The sequence below is a fragment of the Schistocerca piceifrons genome, chromosome X (genome assembly GCF_021461385.2).
Source record: "Schistocerca piceifrons isolate TAMUIC-IGC-003096 chromosome X, iqSchPice1.1, whole genome shotgun sequence".
Taxonomy (NCBI): domain Eukaryota; kingdom Metazoa; phylum Arthropoda; class Insecta; order Orthoptera; family Acrididae; genus Schistocerca; species Schistocerca piceifrons.
Window position 1 is genome coordinate 554413435 of NC_060149.1, and position 24459 is coordinate 554437893.

At 43.5% G+C, this 24459-nt stretch overlaps 1 protein-coding gene across 3 annotated transcripts in view; it reads left to right on the forward strand.

The window, feature by feature from the left end:
* Positions 1-24459, forward strand: part of LOC124721910 (transmembrane protein 39A) — a 192239-nt gene that overhangs the window by 22681 nt on the left and 145099 nt on the right. For all 3 annotated transcript variants that reach the window (XM_047247062.1, XM_047247063.1, XM_047247064.1), the window contains exons 3-4: positions 13526-13573; positions 17130-17240. In XM_047247062.1, coding sequence (XP_047103018.1) covers positions 13526-13573; positions 17130-17240 — 159 coding nt within the window. The remainder of the gene's footprint in view (positions 1-13525; positions 13574-17129; positions 17241-24459) is intronic.

Here is a 24459-nt window from a genome sequence, read left to right on the forward strand (position 1 = left end):
AGCCGTTCCACAGGACTACATCCAGCATCTCTACGATCGTCTCCATGGGAGAATAGCAGCCTGCATTGCTGCGAAAGGTGGATATACACTGTACTAGTGCCGACATTGTGCATGCTCTGTTGACTGTGTCTATGTGCCTGTGGTTCTGTCAGTGTGATCATATGATGTATCTGACCCCAGGAATGTGTCAATAAAGTTTCCCCTTCCTGGGACAATGAATTCACGGTGTTCTTATTTCAATTTCCAGGAGTGTATATAGAGAATCATAGTCGTCCTATCGCACTTCCCTGGGCCTCTCCTGCCGATACCTTTGTCTCTGATGGCCACTTGCTGTAAAGGACAACAAGCTTGGTTTTATAACTTAAGAAGTCTTCAAGCCACTCACATATGTGTGAACCTATTCCGTATGCTCATACCTTTTTTTAACAGCCTGTGATGCGGCACCGTGTCAAATGCTTTCCAGAAATCTAGAAATATGGACTCTGCCAGTTGCCCTTCATTCATAGTTTGCAGTATATCTTGTGAGAAAAGGGCATGTTGAGTTTCACAGAAATGATGCTTTCTAAAAGCATGCTGATTCACGGACATAGCTTCTCGGTCTTGGGTATCAGGAGTGAGGGTGAGTTCCCATCTCAGTGGTGAGAAAGCACCATCGTCCCAGTACTGAAGCTAGGTAAGCACCCCTAGAGATGGACAACTTACTTGAACATGTGGTGAGCCAGTGGCAGTTTTGACTCCATGAGTCTCAAAGCCTTCTGGCTCTGTCCCAGTGCGGTTTTCTCCAAGGTCGTTGCACTGCTGATAATTTGGTTTGACTGGAGTCTGCCATCCAGATGGCTTTTGACTGGCATCAACACCGTATTGCTGTCTTCAACCTGCAAAAGTCTTATGACATCACATGGCAACACCACACACTCACTATCTGATGTGAGTTCTCGGAGGCCCAGTTCCAATTTTTGTCCAGAACTTCTTGTCAATCTGTACTTTCTGGGTGCGAGTTTGTGCTACCCACAGTACCTCCATATTGAAAGAGAATGGGTTCCCACAGTGCTCTGTATTGAGTGTCCCTCTCCTCCAAGTAGCCCTCAATGTTCTAGCAGCAGCTGTGAGATCTTCCGTAGCACCCTCGTATGCCAATGGTTTTTGCTTTTACTGTTGCTCCTCTAGTATGGGTGTTGCTGAATGTCAACTGCAGGCACCATTCAAAAGGCACAGTCATGGGCCCTCACCCACATCTTTCAGTTTTCAGCCACCGAGACTTGTGTCATGCACTTCAGATGAAATACCATCACCATCATACTGTTAATCCACAACCAGGACATGACCTCAACGACCAATTGCTCAGTGTGGTGGAGACTTACTGCTTTTCGGAACTGCTCTTCGATGCCCGGCTGACATGGCTTCCCCGTCTTCACCAGCTTAAGCAAAGATGCTGGCTACACCTTCATACATTTTGCTGCTTCAGGAACACTAGTTTGGGTGCAGACTGCACTATCCTTCTGTGGCTTTACAAAGCCCTATTCCTGTTCAGTCTTGATTATGGGAGTCTGGCGTATGATTCGACATTGCCCTCAGCATTGCGGTCACTGGTGCCGATACGCCACTGTGGGGTCAAACTTGCAGCAGGAGCCTTTCGAGCTAGCCCTGTGAACAGCCTACTTGTGGAGACTGGGGTCCCTTTATTATGGAACAGGCATCAACAACAGCTACTCAATTATGCTACATATATTTGCAGCTCCCGTAAGCATCCAAACTACTGTGTCCTTTTTCCTAGTAGGGAGATCCACCTACAGTGACAGAGACTCAGAATTGGGTTCACAATTGCAGTTAGACTATAGAGAGTCAGCTCTGAACTCCAACTTCCCCACAGTTGCCTCTTGTCAGGGAGCTATTGCCCGATGTTGGACCTGTCTCGATTTATCCTTTGGACCAAAAGACTCAGTTGACCCCTGGTGTTTCGCCACCTGTTTCCAGCTGTATTCAATGCATTTCTGGTTTTGGGAGTGGCATACACTGATGGTTCAGCGGTCGATGGATGAACCGGTTTTGCATACATACATACAGGACTCAGTTAACTACGCTCCCTGATGAATAGAAGCAGTGTGTTCACTGCTGAATTTGTGGGCATCAAATGAGCCCTTAGCCACACTCTTTATTGGACTGGAAAGATACTTCTAATCTACAGCGACTCCCTGAGCAGCCTTCAGGTTATAAACCAGTGCTACTCTTGTCTCCTGTTAGTCACGACTATGTGGGATCTTCTTTCTGACCTCCATCAAGGTAGATGGGCAATAATCTTTGTTTGAACCTCTGGAAGTGTTGGGATCTCAGGGAATGGATATGCCGACCACTTGGCAAAGTTGGTTACCAGACTTTACCAGTCTGAATTTCAGTGTTTAACAGCAATCAAATAACATGTACTAATCCTTGAATCTTGTCCATGTCCATATCACAACTATATGTTCCCTTACAACTATCTAAGATGTGAGGTGAAATGCGAACTGAATCCTGATGCGACATATTATTCTGGTACCAAGATTGAGACAGCACGCGGCCCAGTGGGCATTATCAGCATGTAGCTTGTGGGTGTCTCTTGGTCTTCTCTTGTCGTAGGCGCGTTTAGTTGAGTGCCTGCTATACAATGTTTCCTAGTGCTGACCGGTGTGCTGGCGAAGGTGTATGCCAGCACACTGGACTCTCCAAACTGAGGGCAATAAAGGAGACCACGACCACGTGGCAGTGTTCCCTTCACTTCTCTTGCAGGGAACTGACTGTCCTTTGTTCTACATCTACATCCATACTCTGCAAGCCACCTGACGGTGTGTGGTGGAGGGTACTTTGAGTGCCTATATTGGTTCTCCCTTTTATTCCAGTCTCGTATTGTTCATGGAAAGAAAGATTGTCGGTATGCCTCTGTGTGGGATCTAATCTCTCTGATTTTATCCTCAGGATCTCTTTGCGAGATATACGTAGGAGGGAGCAATATACTGCTTGGCTCCTCGGTGAAGGTATGTTCTCGAAACTTCATCAAAAGCCCGTACCGAGCTATTGAGCGTCTCTCCTGCATAGTCTTCCACTGGAGTTTATCTAACATCTCCGTAATGCTTTTGAGATTACTAAATGATCCTGTAACGAAGCGTGCTGCTCTCCGTTGGATCTTCTCTATCTCTTCTATCAACCCCATCTGGTACGGGTCCCACATCGGTGAGCAATATTCAAGCAGTGGGCGAACAAGTGTACTGTAACCTACTTCCTTTGTTTTCTTCCAATGAATCTGTCTGGCATCTGCTTTACCGACGATCAGCTTTATATGATCATTCCATTTTAAATCACTCCTAATGCCTACTCCCAGATAATTTATGGAATGAACTGCTTCCAGTTGCTGACCTGCTATTTTGTAGCTAAATGATAAGGGATATATCTTTCTATGTATTCGCAGCACAGTACACTTGTCTACATTGAGATTCAATTGCCATTCCCTGCACCATGCGTCAATTCACTGCAGATCCTCCTGCATTTCAGTACAATTTTCCATTGTTACAACCTCTCGATACACCACAGCATCATCTGCAAAAAGCCTCAGTGAACTTCCGATGTTATCCACAACGTCATTGATGTATATTGTGAATAGCAACGGTCCTACGGCACTCCCCTGCGGCACACCTGAAATCATCTCTTACTTTGGAAGACTTCTCTCCATTGAGAATGACATGTTGCGTTCTGTTATCTAGGAACTCTTCAATCCAATGACACAATTGGTCTTATAGTCCATGTGCTCTTACTTCGTTCTTTAAACGACTGTGGGGAACTGTATCAAACGCCTTGCAGAAGTCAAGAAACACGGCATCTACCTGGGAACCCGTCTCTATGGCCCTCTGAGTCTCGTGGACGAATAGCGCGACCTGGGTTTCACACAATCACCTTTTTCGAAACCCATGCTGATTCCTGCAGAGTAGATTTCTAGTCTCCAGAAAAGTCATTATACTTGAACATAATAAGTGTTCCAAAATCCTACAACTGATCGACGTTAGAGATATAGGTCTATAGTTCTGCACATCTGTTCGACGTCCCTTCTTGAAAATGGGGATGACCTGTGCCCTTTTCCAATCCTTTGGAACACTATGCTCTTGTAGAGACGTACGATACACCACTGCAAGGAGGGGGGCAAGTTCCTTCGCGTACTCTGTGTGTTGGCTAACCATTGGTCACACTTTGCTGACCTATGGCCACATTCTCAGACGTGAGGACCCACCTCACTGCCGATGTGGTGCTCGCCTGACGATGGTTCGCATCCTGCTCAACTGCCCAAATTTGGCTGTTTTATGTTGATATCTTAAGCTTCCTAATGTGCTTCCTCTGGTGCTAACAGACAACGCCAAAGCAGCTGACCTGATTTTACATTTCACCCACTAACATGGTTTCTACTCATCTCTGTGAGGTGGGGTACTGTGATCTCATTGACTGCCTGAGAGTTGGAGGGGCACCCCTTGCCTGCTGTGGCCCAGGAGACCCTCAGCGACCCTTGCTCAGAGGTCTCGTCTGACCCTATTTTTTCTTGTGTTTGACGTTTTTAATGTTTTATCTTTCCTAAAATGTTATCTTGTCTGTGGTACTCATTTTTGTGGGGTAACGGACAGTGAAGTGGCACTGGTGGGATGCAGAGGGTCTCTCTCCTACCGCATAGTGTGCTCCAGGGGCCTCCAACTGCATTCTGGGCAGAGCGGCCTCTCACTCCCCTCCTATTTCTCCTTGAATTTGTCTCTGTCTTACTGTATCTTACATACACTCAGGCTTCCCAGGATTTGCCTTTTGTATCCTTCTACTGAGGATTAGTCCTGGTTTGATAGATGTGGGATGAAGGGGCTGATGACCTTGCATACTGTCCCCCCCCCCCCCTCCCCCGCCAATTCAGGTTCGGGGGTTAAAATAGGCCCAAGGTATTCCTGTCTGTCATAAGAGGCGACTAAAAGGAATCTTCTATGTTTTGGCTTAATGATTTATGGTCTCCCTTTTGGGTTTGACCTCCACCTTCCCAAATTCTACAGAAGTGTGGGCCATTTGGGGAAGGACATCCTATGTGGTGCGTCATGTGTCCATTGTGCCCTAAGACCTTCTGCACTTAGTATTGTAATGGAAATGTAATTGCACCTGTCATCCAGCCTTTAGGGCGAGGAAGTTTTGCGGGTTGCATACTTCATATCCATTGTGTGTGTGTGTGTGTGTGTGTGTGTGTGTGTGTGTGTGTGTGTGTGTGTGTGTGTGTGTGTGTGTGTGTGGGGGGGGGGGGGGGGTCATCATGTACCCTCTAGGTTGTAGCCCCCTGACAACACAACACAGAGATCGCACTGTTGATGATACCTGAGTTGCAACTTCAATGTGTGCTAAGGAGTAGATGCCCGTTTTTTGGGGGCATCAGGACTGCCAGCCACAGCCATCATGCCAGGTGGCCTTTGTTGTGGCTGGGTGATGCCCTTGGGGAATGCCCTTGATCGGAGTGGTTGCTATCAGGGCGAGTGACACGCAATAAAAGGGATGAAGTTGCCCATTGCTGGTAGTCGAACAGCCCCAGCAGTTTCTAAGCAAGGAAAAGGCCAGTATAATGCTGACTAGATATGACCCCAAATCATTCCCTTCCCTGTCTGCACCATGGGAGGAATGCAGGGCTAAGGATCAAGGAGAGACATACTCTCCCCATTTTTTAGTTTGCACAAGATCTGATGGGAATCCTTTTTAACAACAATGCATCTGTTTCCCAGAGAGCACTTAGAGGGCAGGTTCGGGGCAGTGGCGGGAATGTCCACAATGAGGAATGGGTCAATTCTGATAAAAACAGCCTCTCCTGCCCAGTCACAGGCATTGCTTGCCTGTGACAAGCTGGGTGATGTCCTAGTTTCCATCACCCCACATAAGAGCTTAAACGTGGTGCAAGGGGTTATATTTCATAGAGATTTTCTCGTGCAGTCCCATGATTTGTGCATCAACCTACAGCTACGAGGTGTACACTTTGTCAGGCATGTGAATAGATACCAAAGGACAGCAGGGATGCTACCGGTGCCTTCATCTTGGCCTTAGAGAGCAATATGTTGCCTGAAAAAGGCAGGGTGATGGTGTACCAATGTGACATTTAACCCTGTGTTCCTCCCCCTCTGTGGTGTTTGGGCACATGTCCTCTCAGTGTAATGCCAGTCCCACATACTGGTAGTATGCACGTCCGTCACACGTGACCATTCCTTGTGCTCCTCCTGCCATTTGTGTCAACTGCAAAGAGCACCATTCCCCCTGTACACCAGACTGCACCATTTATCAGGAAGAGGGGAACTATGGCTACGACATCGTCCTTTCTGGAAACAGCATCCCTATCAGCTATACCCCTTAAAGTGGGCCCTCAGAGCCTCCAGACTATGCCTGCCCCCTTTCCTCCTCCCATTGCTTCCTTCCCACCTACTTCGGGAGCAATGCCCCCCCCCCCCCCCGCCATTGGGGGGGGGGGGGGGGGACGTCAGTCCCCATCCCTCAGCTGGAGAAGCACGAACCTTCTCTAGCTTCTCTTGCTGGGAAGCAGTCCCTTGGGACACTACCTTACCAGGTTTCTGCTGCTGTGAGGCCATACATCAGGCAGTGGCTGAAGAAGCCACAAGTTGATGGTTGTAGGGCTTCACGTTCATCATCAGTTCCTGAGATCAACTCATGGAAGCCCTCCCGGACAGTTAAGCCTAAGGAGATGTGAGAAGAAGAAAGAGATCCCGATGGCCCCCACATCACTACTTCCGCCATCCTCCAATTGTGAGGATTTGGTGAAGATCCTGGTGGCCCCAGAGGACCTAGATCTCCCCAAAGCCTCAGAACCAATTGAAACAACTACCACAAGCACTCAACCAGTGGCATAAACTGCCCCCTCGGTCCCTTTGTGCCCTTCCAGTACACTGAGAGCTTGATCCTCCTGTGGATCCTCCACCTGTTACTACAAATCTTAAGCACTTCACCTGCTTTAGTCATTGCCCTTCACGAAACTTACTTTCCAACAAATCTGACCCCCAACCTTCACGGCTGTTGAGGATATTACAAGAGCTGTACGGTCTATGACAGGGTGTCAGGTGATGTATATATGTCCTTGACTCTATATATGGTGAACCTGTGTGTCTCCAAACAACTTTGGAGGCTGTGGTTAACAGGGTAAGGACAATGCAGGATCTTACCATCTGCAATGTCAATCTTTCCTCAGATGGTGAAGTGTCTCAAAATGTATAGGCTGCACTGGTTTTCAACACCCCCACCCCGATCTTTCCTTATTCTGGGTGATTTCCATTCCCATAACCCTCTGTGGGGTGGAACGTGAGCACTGGCTGAGGTAAAGATTTTGAAAATTTACTGGCACACCTCAACATTGTCTCTTAAATACTGGGGCACCCACACATTTCAGTATGCCACATTGCACCTAGTTGGCCATTGAGCTTTCAGTCTGCAGCCCTGGCCTTCTACCATCTATTCACTGGAGAGTTCATGACGACCTGTGTGGGAGTGATCACTTTCCGATTTTCCTGTGCCTACCCCAGCGTCACTCCACTGGTTGCCTGTCCAGATGGGCTCTTGACAGAGTTGACTGCGTTACTTTCATCGCTGCTGTCATTGTTGGATCTCCACCGCATGGCAATATCAGTTTGGTGATCCAAAACACAGCTGCGACCATTGCTTCAGCTGCCTACTTAACAATCCCCTGTTCCTCAGGATCCCCTCGGTGGAAGACAGTGGCTTGGTGGTCGCCAGAAATCGCCGAGGCCATTAGAGATCATAGGCGGGCTCTCCAACATCATAAGTGGCGCCCATGGCTGGAGGATGTAATTGCCTTTAAATGGCTCCGTGCCTGGGCCTGCCAACTGATAAAGAGGCCGAAGCAGGAGTGTTGGGAACTGTATGTTTCAACTGTTGGATCCTGTACCTCTCCTCCTCAGGTTTGGACTAAGATCAGACACCTTTACAGATTCCAGACCCCTGCAGGTGTACCTGGGATTTCCACGAATGGAGCTATACAGGATGTCCATTCATTGTGACTGGGCCAAATATCTTGCGAAAAAACTACAAAGAACAAAACGTTTCTAGCTTGAATGGGGAAACCAGATGGCGCTATGGTTGGCCCGCTAGATGGCGCTGCCATAGGTCAAATGGATATCAACTGCGTTTTTTTAATAGGAATCCCCATTTTTATTAGATATTTGTGTAGTATGTAAAGAAATATGAATGTTTTAGTTGGACCACTTTTTTCGCTTTGTGATAGATGGTGCTGTAATAGTCACAAACATATAAGTACGTGGTATCACGTAACATTCTGCCAGTGCAGACGGTATTTGCTTCGTGATACATTACCCGTGTTAAAATGGACCATATACCGATTGCGGAAAAGGTCAATATCGTGTTGATGTATGGCTATTGTGATCAAAATGCCCAATGGGTGTGTGCTATGTATGCTGCTCGATATCCTGGACGACATCATCCAAGTGTCCGGACCATTTGCCAGATAGCTACATTATATATGGAAACAGGAAGTGTTCAGCCACATGTGAAACGTCATCCACGACCTGCAACATGCGATGATGCCCAAGTAGGTGTTTTAGCTGCTGTCACGGCTAATCTGCACATCAGTAGCAGACAAATTGTGCAAGAATCAGGAATCTCAAAAACGTTGGTGTTGAGAATGTTACATCAACAGTGATTGTACCCGTACCATATTTCTATGCACCAGGAATTGCATGGTGACAACTATGAACGTTGTGCACAGTTCTGCACTGGGCACAAGAGAAATTATGGGACGATAGATTTTTTGCACATGTTCTATTTAGCGACGAAGCGTCATTCACCAACAGCGGTAACGTAAACCGGCATAATATGCACTATTGGGCAACAGAAAATCCACGATGGCTGCGACAAGTGGAACATCAGCCACCTTGGTGGGTTAATGTATGGCGCGGCATTATGGGAGGAAGGATAATTGGCCCCCATTTTATCGATGGCAATCGAAATGGTGCAATGTATGTTGATTTCCTATGTAATGTTCTACTGAGGTTAGTACAAGATGTTTCACTGCATGACAATGGCGGTGTACCTCCAACATGATGGATGTCCGGCATATAGCTCGCGTGCGGTTGAAGCAGTACTGAATAACATATTTCATGACAGGTGGATTGGTTGTCGAAGCACCATACCATGGCCTGCATCTTCACCGGATCTGACGTCCCCGGATTTCTTTCTGTGGGGAAAGTTGAAGGATATTTGCTATCGTGATCCACCGACAATGCCTGACAACATGTGTCAGCGCATTGTTAATGCATGTGCAAGCATTACAGAAGGCGAACTACTCGCTGTTGAGAGGAATGTCGTTACACCTATTGCCGAATGCATTGAGGTTGACGGACATCATTTTGAGCATTTGTTGCATTAATGTGGTATTTATAGGAAATCACGCTGTAACAGCATGTGTTCTCAGAAATGATAAGTTCGCAAAGGTACGTGCATCACATTGGAACAACCGAAATAAAATGTTCAAACGTACCTACGTTCTGTATTTTAATTTAAATAACCTACCTGTTACCAACTGTTCGTCTAAAACTGTGAGCGATATGTTTGTGACTATTACAGCGCCATCTATCACAAAGCGAAAAAAGTGGTCGTACTAAAACATTCATATTTCTCTATGTACTACACGAATATGTAATAAAAATGGGGGTTCTTTTTTTAAAAAAACGCAGTTGATATCCGTTTGACCTGTGGCAGTGCCATCTAGCGGGCCAACCATAGCGCCATCTTGTTTCCCCCTTCAAGGTAGACAAGTTTTGTTCTTCATAGTTTTTTCGTTTGATGCTTATTTCGTGAGATATTTGGCCCGGTCACGATCAATGGACCACCTTGTATATACCAACCGAGATGCAATCATCAAACATTATGCTGTGCATTGTGCTCAAACTTATGCATCTGAGAATTATCACCCTGCCTTTCCTATCCTAAAGCAGCGAGTAGAATGAAAGCGCTTAAGTTTTACTGCCCGCCACCTTGAGCCGCACAAGCTCCGTTCAATGAGTGGGAATTCCTCGGTGCCCTTGCCCATTGCCCTGATGCAGCTCCAGAATTAGACCATATTCACTATTAAATGCTTAAACATTTCTCAGTGGGTTACCAGCATCACCTCCTTGCCATCTTCAACCGCATCTGAAGTGAGGGTGCATTCCTGTCGCAGTGGTGGGAAACCCATCATCATCCCATTGTTGAAACCTGGTAAAAATGCCCTAGAGATGGACAGCTACCGCACCATTAGCCTCACCAATGCTCTGTGTAAGTTACTCGAATGCACGGTGAGCTGGCAGCTGTGTTGGTCGTGGGGCCTTCTTGCTCTGGCCCTGGGTAGTTTCCGTCAAGGCTACTCCATCACAGATAATTTGGTATGCCTAGAGTCTGCTGTCCGTACAGCCTTTGCCCAATGTCAACACTTTATTGCCATCTTTTTTTACTTAAAAAAAGGCCTATGACACAACAAGGAGACATCATATCCTCACTACATTACACGAGTGGGGTCTCTGATGCCCGCTCCTGATATGCATACGGAATTTTTTGTCGCTCCGTATTGTCCGGGTTCAAGTCAGAGATTTCCACAGTTCAGCCTTTATCGAACAGAATGAGATCTCGCAGGGCTCTGTATTGAGTGTTCCTCTGTTTTTAGTGGCCATTAATGGTCTGGCAGCAGCTGCAGGGTCCTCAGTATCACATTCCCTATCTGCTGATGATCTTTGCATTCCCTTTCCTCCTCTAGTATTGGCTCTGCTGAATGATGACTGCAAGGTGCCATACTAAAGGTGCTATCATTGGCCCTCATCCTTGGCTTTCAGTATTCAGCTGCCAAGACTTGCATCATGCACTTCCCCATCGCCGTACTGTCCACCCACATCAAGAACTTTACCTCGATGACCAGCTGCTTATTATATTGGAGACTTATTGCTTGTTAGAATTGGTCGTCGTTGCCCAGCTAACTTGGCTTCCCCATATTCATCAGATAAGCAAAACTGATGGCGGCATCTTAACAATCTTCACTGCGTGAGTAACACTAGCTGGGGTGCAGATCACTCTACTCTTTTGCAGCTATATAAAGCTCTAGTACAGTTCCACCTTGATTATGAGAGTCTGGCTTATGGTTCAGCATCACCCTCAGCATTGTGGATACTGGACTCTATACACCACTACAGGGTTTGGCTTGTGATGGGAGCTTTTCGAACAAGCCCTGTGAACAGCCTACTCGTGGAGGCTGGGGTCCATCCATTGCGCATCAGGTGCCACCAACTGCTGGTTAATTATGCTGCATATGTCTGTAGTTCACCTGAGCACCCAAATTACTGCCTCCTCTTCCCAACCAGGGTACTCCATCTCCCGCAACGGCAGTCCAGGTCAGGTATTATGATAGCAATCTGCATTTGGTCCCTTCTTTCAGAACTTTTTCCCTCTGCCACCTTTCCTCTGAGTCCACTCAGGTACACATCCATGGTCCATACCACTGCCACAGCTTTTTGTCTGGACATATCACAAGGCCCAAAAGACTTAGTTCATCATGACACACTCTGCCACCAATTTTTATCTCTTCTTGTTGACTTCCAGGGCTCAGATAGATGGTCACAGTTGCTTGGCTTATGCTTAGGGTGGACATACTGAACAGCACTCCCTGTCTGATGGCTGCAGTGTTTTCATTGCAGAGTTGGCATCCATCTCTCGCGCTCTTGAGCATTTCAGCTCCTGCACTGGGGAGTCCTTCCTCATCCTTAGTGACTTCTTAAGGAGCCTACAAGCTCTCGACTAGTGCTTCCCTCGCCATCCTTTGATAATGATTATCCAGGTGTCTGTTTATGCCCTTGAGCACCATGGATATTCAGTGGCCTTTATATGTAACTCAGGACATATCAGCACCCGGGAAATGAACTTGCTGACAGGCTGACCAAACGGGCTACCGGTAAACTGACTGGAGATTGACACACCATAAACTGATCTCAGATCGGCCTTACGCCATAAAGTTTCTGGGATCTGGAATACCGAAGGGCGTACCCTAATTACGCTAAATAGATTACATCCTATAGAGGAGACAGCGAATATGTGGAGGGTCATCCATGCGAGCCGCTTGCAGGGACTCCATTGCTCTTTGCCAGCTCATCGGCCATACTTGGCTGACTCATGGTCATCTCCTCCATCGTGAGGACCGACCCCACTGTCGATGCACTTCTCGATTGACAGAAGCCCATATCTTGTAGGACTATCCCAACCTAGGTGCCCTGAAGTGGATGCTTAACTTTCCTGATGCAATACCTATAGTGTTAGGTGACAATGCCCCAACAGCTGAACAGCTGATCTAGTTTTAAGTTTTATTCGAGAGGGGGGGGGGGGGTATCCTTCAATCTAAGGTTGGGCACCTGAACTTATTTCCCAGGCCTTCACCCTGTGTGCATTTTTTACTTTTTTACTCCCCCTTGCTATTTCTGGTGCTGTTTCTTCGACTTGATTTTTGTCTTTTCACTATCTGTTTTTCTCTTGTCTTGTGTTTTTAGGCTAGAGATTTTAGTGTGTTGCAGGGTGGCTGGCTCATCCTGTTTATTCTTGTGCTCAGCCAGCCAAAGCCATGTGCTAAATTGTTTTAACACCTTCCACCACTTTCCCTTTTAGTTAATGTTTTCAATTTTGGTTTTTAACTTTCATTTCTTTTCTTCTGTGTGGTTACACTCACAGTTTTATGCATTTTGCTTTTCCCTGGATTTCAGGTGATAGGATTCTTTTGGGGTATGGTTTCAATCCAAGACCTGAGTGACTAAGCAAAAAGAGATTGATAACCATGCAGTTTAATCCCTTTGATCTACAAACCAACCAACCTCACAGGTTGGTCCCTTTAACTCTAACAAACAATCATTCAACCAACCAACCACCTCTATGTTTGTGGCACTGTTTTATATTGACTATTAAAAGCTGTAGTACCTATTAATTGTAATGGATGAAAGAGGAAACAGTTAAAATTGCTATCTAGGTTTAGGATTTCTGGGGTTTATTTAAATCTCTCTCTTAAGAGAGATGTTGGGATGGTTTGATGAGAAACAATAAGCCTAATTTCTTTCCGGGAGATGAGGTACTGACGGAAGTAAACCTGTGAGGACATGTTGTGAGTCATGTTTTGGCAGAGCACTTGCCTGAAGAAGGCGAAGGTTGCGAGTTCGAGTCTGTCTGGCACACATTTTAATCTGCCAGGAAGTTTTGCTAATTTCGTCCCCCCATCAATCTACAATCTGAGCTTTTACTCCATTTTTACTTAGCTTGTTGCTTATGGCAAACGAGATTCTGAATTTCTATCCTTGATGCATTGCTGGGCTACATATTTTGACCTGATTTATAGTTTTGCTCACTTGCTTAATAATCTTCCTGTAGAAATTTGATTTCTTTTATTATGCTTAATTTTTATGTCAGTACACAATACTACTAATCTCAATTATTTTTACTTTTTTTTAAAATTTTGCAGGGATGTTGATTCTGACAGCGAATCAGGGAAAAAGGAGACAAAAGTGCGGTAAGTTGTGCAAATATGCTGTGGGTATTGTAGGAATAGATATGTACCTTCCGTGAATGATATAATTGTAAATGACATTTTGGTGATCATTGGCAAGTTTAGATCCTGTTCAGATTATGTTAAAGAAAAGATCAAGAAGTGACTGATATGGGAGGCGGGCATGGTCAGCTGCCTCCCACCCTCCTCCTTGTCCTCCCCCACCCCCTTTGCCACTTTCTCTGCTTTCTGCAATGTACACTCATGTCTATGGCCTACCAAAACACCATGCTAAGTGAACACAGAACAAATCTAAAGTGAACCCGTGGAAGTATGCTTGTAAGTAATACTAACAAAGTTGATTTTATTTCCAGTTTGGCAGTTCTGAGAAATATGGCTAAATGCATGTTTGTCATTTACCATTGTCAATTATAGTCCTTTTTTTTAAATGGCATTGCGTGGTGGACTTCTTACTTGTTTGGTCTGTAGGTCAGCAACAATAGTGCACAAGCTTGAGCTCGGATTGAAGGATCCTTACAACTTTCGATCCAGTAGGAAATGGAGTTCACAGATAAAGAGAGATATCAGCAAACTAAGCATTGTCATTTTGTCCAGTGGGCTTCTCATCTTGTACATGCGGCATACACAACTGTTGGTATCGATATGTGTCAATAGCAGACCCAGTTGTGTAAAAATTGATTTGTTGTGTCAACTGTTTCAACCCTTAGACCATTTCCGAGTCATCAGCAGTTATTAACAACACAATTGTGTTATAAGCCTATGAATGAGCTAAAACCAGTTGGGACAAGAGTTATATATTTTAGCTTCTGAACCAAACAAAATATTATTATGGAATGCCTTTAGAAGGAAAATTTTGTGGCAGATATTTATTTGTTTACTGTGGAAAAGATGACAAACAAAATTACTAACAAATAATTTGATCGGTGGATTGAAGAACCTCAACTGCTGAATCAGAAGTGAGGACATGCCCAGGCCAAAATTTTGCAGACTACCAGGAGAGACAAAATATTTGGGAAACAATGTTTTGCTGTGTCTCTGTGTGAGGCATTTCAGCATCTGCTGGATGATCACTCAATAATTTGATAATGAGAGTAAACTATGGCTCTCTCTTAGTAAGTACTGTAAAACACTTTGCGCAGTCAAACCTGGCTGCATACACCTGTAAGCAACACTCAGTGCCTGGCAGGGCTGCAATTTCATAAACACAGTGTGAAAGCTGAACTAATTAAGGCCACCATACACCACTCATACAATGCATTGTTATGAAGTGCACTAATGGATTCAAACAAAGATATGCCTGCCAATGTTCCAGTTGTCTCCAAGTAATAACTAACATCAGGGAAGTGACTCTGAGATTATCATTAGTAAATGGATGTATTATTGTAAATCTTAGTGTATATTGGAAAATTACAGTTGTTTTGACTTAATAACATCAGAGAGAGTTTTTAGTTAATCAAAGGGTAACTAACACCAATCTAACCATGGTTCAGAATACATAAATTGTGTGAAAATAAAAGTAGTTTTAATGTACTTTCAACACATTACTGCAGCTGGCGCGTTTGATCCTTTCACTTAATTTCCTTTTCTTGAAAGTGTAACACTTAGGTGCATTGTTTATGTTTAACATACGTGATTAATTACCTCAATGTGCTGGATAATATTACAGATCCATCTCCTCACAAAATTACTTTTCAATGTGAGGCTAACAAATTGTTCACCATAATATAAATTGAAACATTCCTTAGCCAAAAGCCTTTAAATTCAGAAATGTGTCCTTCTGTAGCAGTTTGTAGAAATCAATCACATTTTTGTAATTAATGAGTACTTCAACATGTTATTGCACTGTAAATCAATCACATGAAGTTGCAAACTGCCCACCACACATTCCACATTATGTCAAATGGATTTTAAAATATTTTTGAACATACTTTTACATTTTTTGAAACTTTGAAACATCATGAAAACTCATTTCATAGATAACTCGACTTTGTGCTGCACTGGACTGCTTTATAGACATTGACTGTTATTGAATTCAAAGTGGGGAAATGTTGAAATTTAATTTCATTCAGGTGTTTTGAAAAGAGGTAAAGATTCATTGTAAATGTGTTCAAGTTGAAATATAATTTAAGGGTAAGATTCTGCTTTTTCTTTGCATAATCGAATTCACCATACTCAAATAATCCATAATTCCAACAGGAAAACAAAAATTAGTTGCTTTTGGAGATAAGAAACTTAGTGTGAAGAGTTACCCTCTTGCTTCATTACTAGAAACTGAACTGTAGCTGAGAGTTCCCACATTTGCTTCACAGGTTTTTCTGAATTGAGCTACCATATGTTTGCATGATAGGAATATATTTTTGATGAGCTTCAATATCCCCTCAAAACAAGATAAACTACTGTTGACAGAGACCTCTTGCTGTAATAAAGTTCATGATTTTTATTTTAATATCCACAACTTGGCTCGTGTGTAATAACTACAATTTCAGTGCTTCCTGCAGTGTAATACTATGAATAAATGTGATTTTGTGTTCTGGACATGTTTCTTGTACAGTTTGCTGAATTCTGTTAAGATGACTAACATTATTAGTGGATAAATTCAATGATCCATAACTAGCAAAACTCACCATTCCCCATGAAAGGTCCCTATTGTCATTGCACTCTTTGATTTTCATTAGCAAATCTCCTCCTGTTCATAATTAATTGACTCTCAAAATCTAGTACTGTGTTATAATGAAATTGTCATTGCCATCACAGATAAAAGTGAAGCAGCTATCCAATGTTGGTTGTGTATGCACTTCACTCCAGTGCTAGGATGTACCAGTCAAATAGCTCACACCTTTTCATCAGGCAATGGCAGGAAACTGCAAGCTTTCTTGGTGCTAGACACTCAGAATAACTGTTGAACCAATTAACCATGTGTTGTAATCATGTATATTTATTAAGCCACATAACAACCCTACTTGACCTGTCAGTTATTGTTGTCACACTTGTGGCTAACAGATTATCATTTTCCTGAGGTAGTGAAATTAATTAATGAATTGTTGAATAACTTTTGGTAAGTACCTTGGGTTGGCTTCTCATCCAAATAATGATACTCAGTCAGTGGCAAACACAGAGTGTTTAAAGTGACTTTATGTAAAGATATTGTGTTTTATTACATGTGAAATGTTTGATGCTAAATTGAAATTTATTACTTGTGAATAAAACCCATTAGATTTGATTTGTTTGATAACATTTATATAAAATAAAATTGATGAAGGCAAGTAGCTGATTTCGTAAAAGATTTATTCCAGTTTATTTTGATTTTATCTTCAATGAAAACAGGCTTTCACTGTTTTTTCCCCTGTTTTCAAGTAAACTTAATATTTCTGTAAATATTTCATTTAAATGAAAAAACAATCCCACAGATATCCCATTTCTCTTTTACATAACTGAAAAAGCCCACCAAATTGCATTCTGTCAGCGAATAGTTTGTTTGTATAAATTGATTCACTCTTAATGTGCTACAAAGTGGTATAACTGTTTGTAGCATCTAGGAAGTAACTCCTCATATTTTCAGGTCACATCATAATTTGTATAGGGGAGCAATTGGAAGCATACGACTCTATCTCATTGAGCAACCACTTCACTTCTGCATGGATGGACTTTCATTCAGAGCAAGACAGAATGGGTATGTGTTTTTAAGATTTAGTGTTCATGTTTTATATGTTTTTCACAGAAACTTAAAATTTTAAATGTGGATTATCAACTGTAACATACAGTATCTCTTTACAAAAATACACTCCTGGAAATGGAAAAAAGAACACATTGACACCGGTGTGTCAGACCCACCATACTTGCTCCGGACACTGCGAGAGGGCTGTACAAGCAATGATCACACGCACGGCACAGCGGACACACCAGGAACCGCGGTGTTGGCCGTCGAATGGCGCTAGCTGCGCAGCATTTGTGCACCGCCGCCGTCAGTGTCAGCCAGTTTGCCGTTGCATACGGAGCTCCATCGCAGTCTTTAACACTGGTAGCATGCCGCGACAGCGTGGACGTGAACCGTATGTGCAGTTGACGGACTTTGAGCGAGGGCGTATAGTGGGCATGCGGGAGGCCAGGTGGACGTACCGCCGAATTGCTCAACACGTGGGGCGTGAGGTCTCCACAGTACATCGATGTTGTCGCCAGTGGTCGGCGGAAGGTGCACGTGCCCGTCGACCTGGGACCGGACCGCAGCGACGCACGGATGCACGCCAAGACCGTAGGATCCTACGCAGTGCCGTAGGGGACCGTACCGCCACTTCCCAGCAAATTAGGGACACTGTTGCTCCTGGGGTATCGGCGAGGACCATTCGCAACCGTCTCCATGAAGCTGGGCTACGGCCCCGCACACCGTTAGGCCGTCTTCCGCTCACGCCCCAACATCGTGCAGCCCGCCTCCAGTGGTGTCGCGACAGGCGTGAATGGAGGGACGAATGGTGACGTGTCGTCTTCAGCGATGAGAGTCGCTTCTGCCTTGGTGCCAATGATGGTCGTATGCGTGTTTGGCGCCGTGCAGGTGAGCGCCACAATCAGGACTGCATACGACCGAGGCACACAGGGCCAACACCCGGCATCATGGTGTGGGGAGCGATCTCCTACACTGGCTGTACACCACTGGTGATCGTCGAGGGGACACTGAATAGTGCACGGTACATCCAAACCGTCATCGAACCCATCGTTCTACCATTCCTAGACCGGCAAGGGAACTTGCTGTTCCAACAGGACAATGCACGTCCGCATGTATCCCGTGCCACCCAACGTGCTCTAGAAGGTGTAAGTCAACTACCCTGGCCAGCAAGATCTCCGGATCTGTCCCCCATTGAGCATGTTTGGGACTGGATGAAGCGTCGTCTCACGCGGTCTGCACGTCCAGCACGAACGCTGGTCCAACTGAGGCGCCAGGTGGAAATGGCATGGCAAGCCGTTCCACAGGACTACATCCAGCATCTCTACGATCGTCTCCATGGGAGAATAGCAGCCTGCATTGCTGCGAAAGGTGGATATACACTGTACTAGTGCCGACATTGTGCATGCTCTGTTGCCTGTGTCTATGTGCCTGTGGTTCTGTCAGTGTGATCATGTGATGTATCTGACCCCAGGAATGTGTCAATAAAGTTTCCCCTTCCTGGGACAATGAATTCACGGTGTTCTTATTTCAATTTCCAGGAGTGTATATATCTCATTTCTGTTATATTTTGTGCACTTACGTACAGATGAGGCTGACATATTGTTTCTTATTTAAATATTCAGAGGTAAAGTAATAGATTCACACACAATTGGATGTTGATTTGGAACATAACACATGAGAAGATTGACAACAGTAATTCTGCCATCATAATATTGACAATGAGGAACACTAACAGTGAAATCATTAATTTATAGATATTACGTTCTTGTAATTATTCACAATTTTTATTCCATATTGGCACCACTTTAAAGACAGCTGTTGTTATTAATTGATGACACACAAAACTTACCATATGGCATCACTAGTACTGTTCAGTAAATCAGCCTGCTTTTCATGGTTGAATTATTGTGTGCTGCATTTTCTGGCACATATCAGATTTGTGAGGTTCTGTGGTTTTGAAATGAAATTCATAGTAGCATGCTTGTAGTAATAGAACCAGATATGTGAAATTTGGTGCTGCAATTTTAATTTTTGTTCTTTTTAGAGAATTTCTGAAGGCTTCAAAAAGATAATTTTCTCTTTCTAATGGTCTTCTACAGTTTTGTGGTGTTTTAGTTATATTAACTGGATGTACTTAGCATTAATTAGGCAAGGCTGTTCCAACAGTTCCCCATTGAGCATCACCTCCCATCAGATTACTCGTGGGCAGGTGCAGGTAGTATAACCTACCTGCTAGGCAGCTCTGTTGGACGTGTTATGCACGTGTATGTATCGCATGGCCACCACTTCTGCCAGCAGGCGCGTGGCCAGAGCAGTAGGATGGAATAAGCTATGCATGTCAGCTGGTTGCCTGTCTCTGTCCACCACTGATAATAGTCATCCAGCTTCCTGTGGGTGGGCACTTCAACTTGAACAACCTAAGTTAGACAGTTGATGGTAAGAGTGTTGATTGATTTTGTGAGCGGAAATCCTGTTTCTGTATAGAGGTAACTTGTGGGTGGTGAGTGCAGAAATGCCAAGAAGCAATAGCAGCATCATGTAGGAGGATAATATACTGCACATGGTAAATACTTTAACGGTTTTCAAGTTTTATTTAATATTTTCCTACTTTAGGTCTGTGACTTAGATCATGTGGTTTCCCCTGCTGAATGACTCAGTAGTTCATGGGAACAATGAAGTATGAATATCATGAGATTTAGGAAAATCATGCTAGTTTTAAATTACTGTGTTTGAATATGTTCTCATTCTAGACTGTGCTCATCATAAATTAGTTTTAATTATGGCTTGAAATAACAAATACAAATGAATCCCAAAATATGTCTTCAAGAAATGAAGTTTGGGGGAAATTAAATTCAAACAATTTGTCTTTTTTTCAATAGTCTGGTGTCTGTGACAAGGCCAACACCATTCACTTTAGAATACTAAGCAAGTATGTAAAGTTAGTTCAAGAACCTTATATGAAAGTGTGGCTGTATGAAAATTTAAGCAGCAAAAGTAGTGAGTGTAGGAAGACTCGAGATTTGAAGATACTGTTGGAATTATTTTTATTTATCTACTTTGTTAGTGACACAGTGCATGGGATAGGTCAAAACATGCGCATAACCTATTGAGTGAAAACAAAATTGAATAGTAAAATATGGCGTTATGAAATGCTGGTAATGGTGGTGGCAAGCAGCAGCAGCAGCGACGACGACGACAACAACAACAACAAAAGTGGTGGTGGTGATAATAATACAATATAAGAATTTACTTCATTTTACAAATCTTAATAATGAGCTAGTGAAAGGTAAGATTTCAACCATGGTGGCCCATTAGAAGAAACCACCTCATCATTTCCTTGGATCTGCCATAGAAACTGTAGAAAATCCAATTCAGAATAGCTGTATTTGTTACACAAATTCAAAATTAGACATAAAATGGATACATTGAGTCATCAATGTCAGTCAACACACATCCTTTTTATTGGCGATAGATTTTATATAATCTTTTACAGAAAGAGCCAGCTGTTCTGCACGTCAGACAACAGCAGTGTGTTTCATGTTGTTTTTTATGTTCAGCAGGAACTCATCACAGCTTTTTTGGTTGTGTTTTCTTTTCGGTGTCACTGTGTAATGAAAGATGTCCTCTGTTCTAGTTTTCTTTTGAATTACTGGCATCTTATTCCATGTCAAGACCCATATAATTTCCCTCTGAAATATAGAGGCTTAATACAGCTTCTATTTATGTGAATGTAAAGAGATGTGCATTAGGTAGATACACTGAAGAGCCAAAGAAACTGGTACACCATTCTAATATCATGTAGGCCCCCTGCGAGCACGCAGAAGTGCCACAACATGGCGTGGCATGGACTTGACTAATGTCTGAAGTAGTGCTGGAGGAATTGACACCACGAATTGTGCAGGTCTGTCCATAAATACCTAAGAGTATGATGAGATGGAGATGTCTTCTGAACAGTACATTACAAGGCATCCCAGATATGCTGAATAATGTTCACGCCTGAGGAGCTTGGTCGCCAGTGGAAGTGTTTAAACTCAGAAGAGTGTTCGTGGAGCCACTGTAGCAATTTTGGATTTGTGGGGTGTCACTTTGTTGTGTTGGAATTGCCCAAGTTGGTCGGAATGCACAATGGACATGAATGGATGCAGGTGATCTGACAGGACGCTTACCTACGTGTAACCTGTCAGAGATGTATCTAGACATATCAGGGGTCCCATATCACTCCAACTGCACATGCCCCACACCATTACAGAGCCTCCATGAGCTTGAACAGCCCCTTGCTGACATACAGGGTCCATATGTTCATGAGTTTGTCTCTATATCTGTACACATCCATCCGCTTGATACAGTTTGAAATGAAATTCACCCAACCAGGCAACATACTTCCAGTCATCAACAGTCCAATGTTGGTGTTGAAAGGCCAAGGCGAGGCGTAAAGCTGTGTGTCATGCAGTCAAGGGTACACGAGTGGGCCTTTGGCTCCAAAAGCCCATATTGATGATGTTCTGTTGAATGGTTTGCATGTTGACACTTGTTGATGGCCCAGCATTGAAGTCTGCAGCAATTTGCAGAAGGGTTACACTTCAGTCACATTGAACAATTCTCTTCAGTCGGTGTTGATCCTGCTGTTGCAGGATCTTTTTCCAGCTGCAAAGATGTCGGAGATTTGATGTTTTACTGGATTCCTGATACTCACGGTACACTCGTGGAATAGTCGTGCAGGAAAATCCTTGCTTTATCCCTACCTGGGAGATGCTGTGTCCCATCGCTCGTGTGCTGACTATAACACCACATTCAAACTCGCTTAAATCCTTATAACCTACCATTGCAGCAGCAGTAATCGATCTATCAACTGTGCCAGACACTTGTTGTCTTATATAGGCATTGCCAACTGCTGCGTCATATCCTGCCTGTTTACATATCTCTGTATTTGAATATGCATGCATATACCGGTTTCTTTGGCTCTTCAGTGTAGCTTCAGTTAGCTTCTGCATAGATCATGGGTACATGCCTTCCTACATAGCTTACATTTACTGCGTCTTAGAAATATGGTTTCTTATGATCAAGCCACCATTATAAGAGAGAACATAATTATGTATAAGAAACTGGTGATACTGTGTTCCTTTGTAATTATGAATTAACCAGCCAGCAGCAAACAAACAATGGCTTCTATCCATAACATTATTTGTTACAGTAGTATTTCCTGTCATAAATCTGTAACAGTTATGCTTGTTTTGTCTGCAAACAAAAGAGTTTCAGAGTTGACTGCTGCAATAGAATGCAAGTGAAAAATTCAAATCCGAAAAAGTAGTGCACCTAGAGTGGAGTCCTCAGGAAAACCTCATGCCACTCCTCTAATCCTATAATACCCTGATTTACATGAGCAGTCCTCTGCTCTTTATAATGGCCTCAATTTGGCAAGGAAGACAGTCCACAATTTTATGCTGATATGCCATATTCAGCTGAAGCCACTCAATAATAAGACACTGTAGAGCTACCAAATTGCAGGGCTGTTGGTTGCTACGTTTCAACCTCTGTTCCAAGTAGTTCCAGCAGGCATTTCTGTGGGATTAAGATGGGTGATTTAGTGTCACATAAGAGATGGCGTAAGGTGCCTAAGTGTTCGTCAAACAAGGACCCTTTACACGCAGACCTTTGAACATAGCTGTTACCATCTTGGAAGACAGGAGTGTCCACAACATAACTGATTGTGAAGATGTAGAAGAGGAAGACATTTTGTTATAGAAAATGTTGGAATAAACACCCTGATTCATGTGTACAATAAAGTAAATGTGTAGGTTCAAGTCATATTATCAGACATATGCCTAAAACGCCTCATAACTGTGCCTAGCGTGAACTACGCCCTCCACACTTTGTGGGTTAAATGTTTCATTGGGCTGTCAGTGCAATTTGACACCTTACTGTTATTTCAAAAGAGTCAAAATTGTGACTCATTAGATCACACTGGATGCCTCCACTCGGCTTCTGTTCAGGGGCTTCTGTCTGTGCCACGACAGCAATGGCCTTTAGTGAGGTAATCAACTTCCGACGTCCATTGCAAGTATTTTTCTTGAAGATGTTCACTCAGGATCTGGATGAGATGAATCTGCATTCATTGAAAGCAGCAATTCATACTGAGTTAGAAACCGATTGTCATTGACAAGGTATGACACTCATTGTCTGTCCTTGTTGGTTAGAATCTTTTTATTGCTACTGCTCTTATGCCATATTATGTGCTAGTGACTGGTACAACATTCCTTGTGGACAAATTGGATACTCCCCACAAACTGGACAGGCCCCAGTGGGACAGCAACATATCTGGCAACTTCATTCATGGTTTGGTGGTGGGGACATCTGAACATGACAGCCTTTTTCTGCCAATATCTTACATCTCCATGTTGACGGAAATTACTGTGCTGATCTCATACAAACAACTGACACATACACACAGCTTCACTCTGTGACATAAGTTGTCAGTGGAGGACCACCTGACAGTCCAGTACCAGTTCTACACCATCTGCAGTTGTCCAAATTGAACAGGGGTGACTAATATTTTCTCCTGTGAGCTTAGTTTGAACCACAGAATATACTTGATGGGAACATGTCATTGTTATTAATTTTTTTATTTATTTTTATTAATTGCTTCCACCATCCCATCCAATCGGGAATAAATTGATTGGTCAACTGATGGACTGTTCTTGAAACCAAACAGTGGCTCTACCATTGCCTTTTGTCCAAAAGGATAGGCAACTGCTGTGTATTTTAATTCATTACTTCAGCTTTTATTCTTATTGAAGACAAAGTTGAGACTTGATATGTCTCCAGGAAAATGTAATTACATATGTATTCCTATTTCAGCGTTACATTGTGGAGGTGATTGGTAATGTTCCGTATTAAGCATTTGTGTTGTGTACATGACCTATTATTGTGATAGTTGCTAGGTTATTTCCTGATAGTGAGTTGAATTTTCAACAATTTTCAGGATGGGATCTGCATATCTGGGGTGATACTACAAAAATTTTTGTTACTGAATCTTGGAGAAAAGAAAAGAAAATCATACCATATGATGCAGTGAGAACCATAAAGGCCTAAAGAACACTGTTATCAATTTTGAGATTGCATACTTCTGATATGTGTTAATTTTATGGTGAATTGGCTTTATCTGCACTGTAGGTCCACATTGTTTATAAACATTCATGAAACACTCTCTCACTGTTTCTGATATTCATTTTCA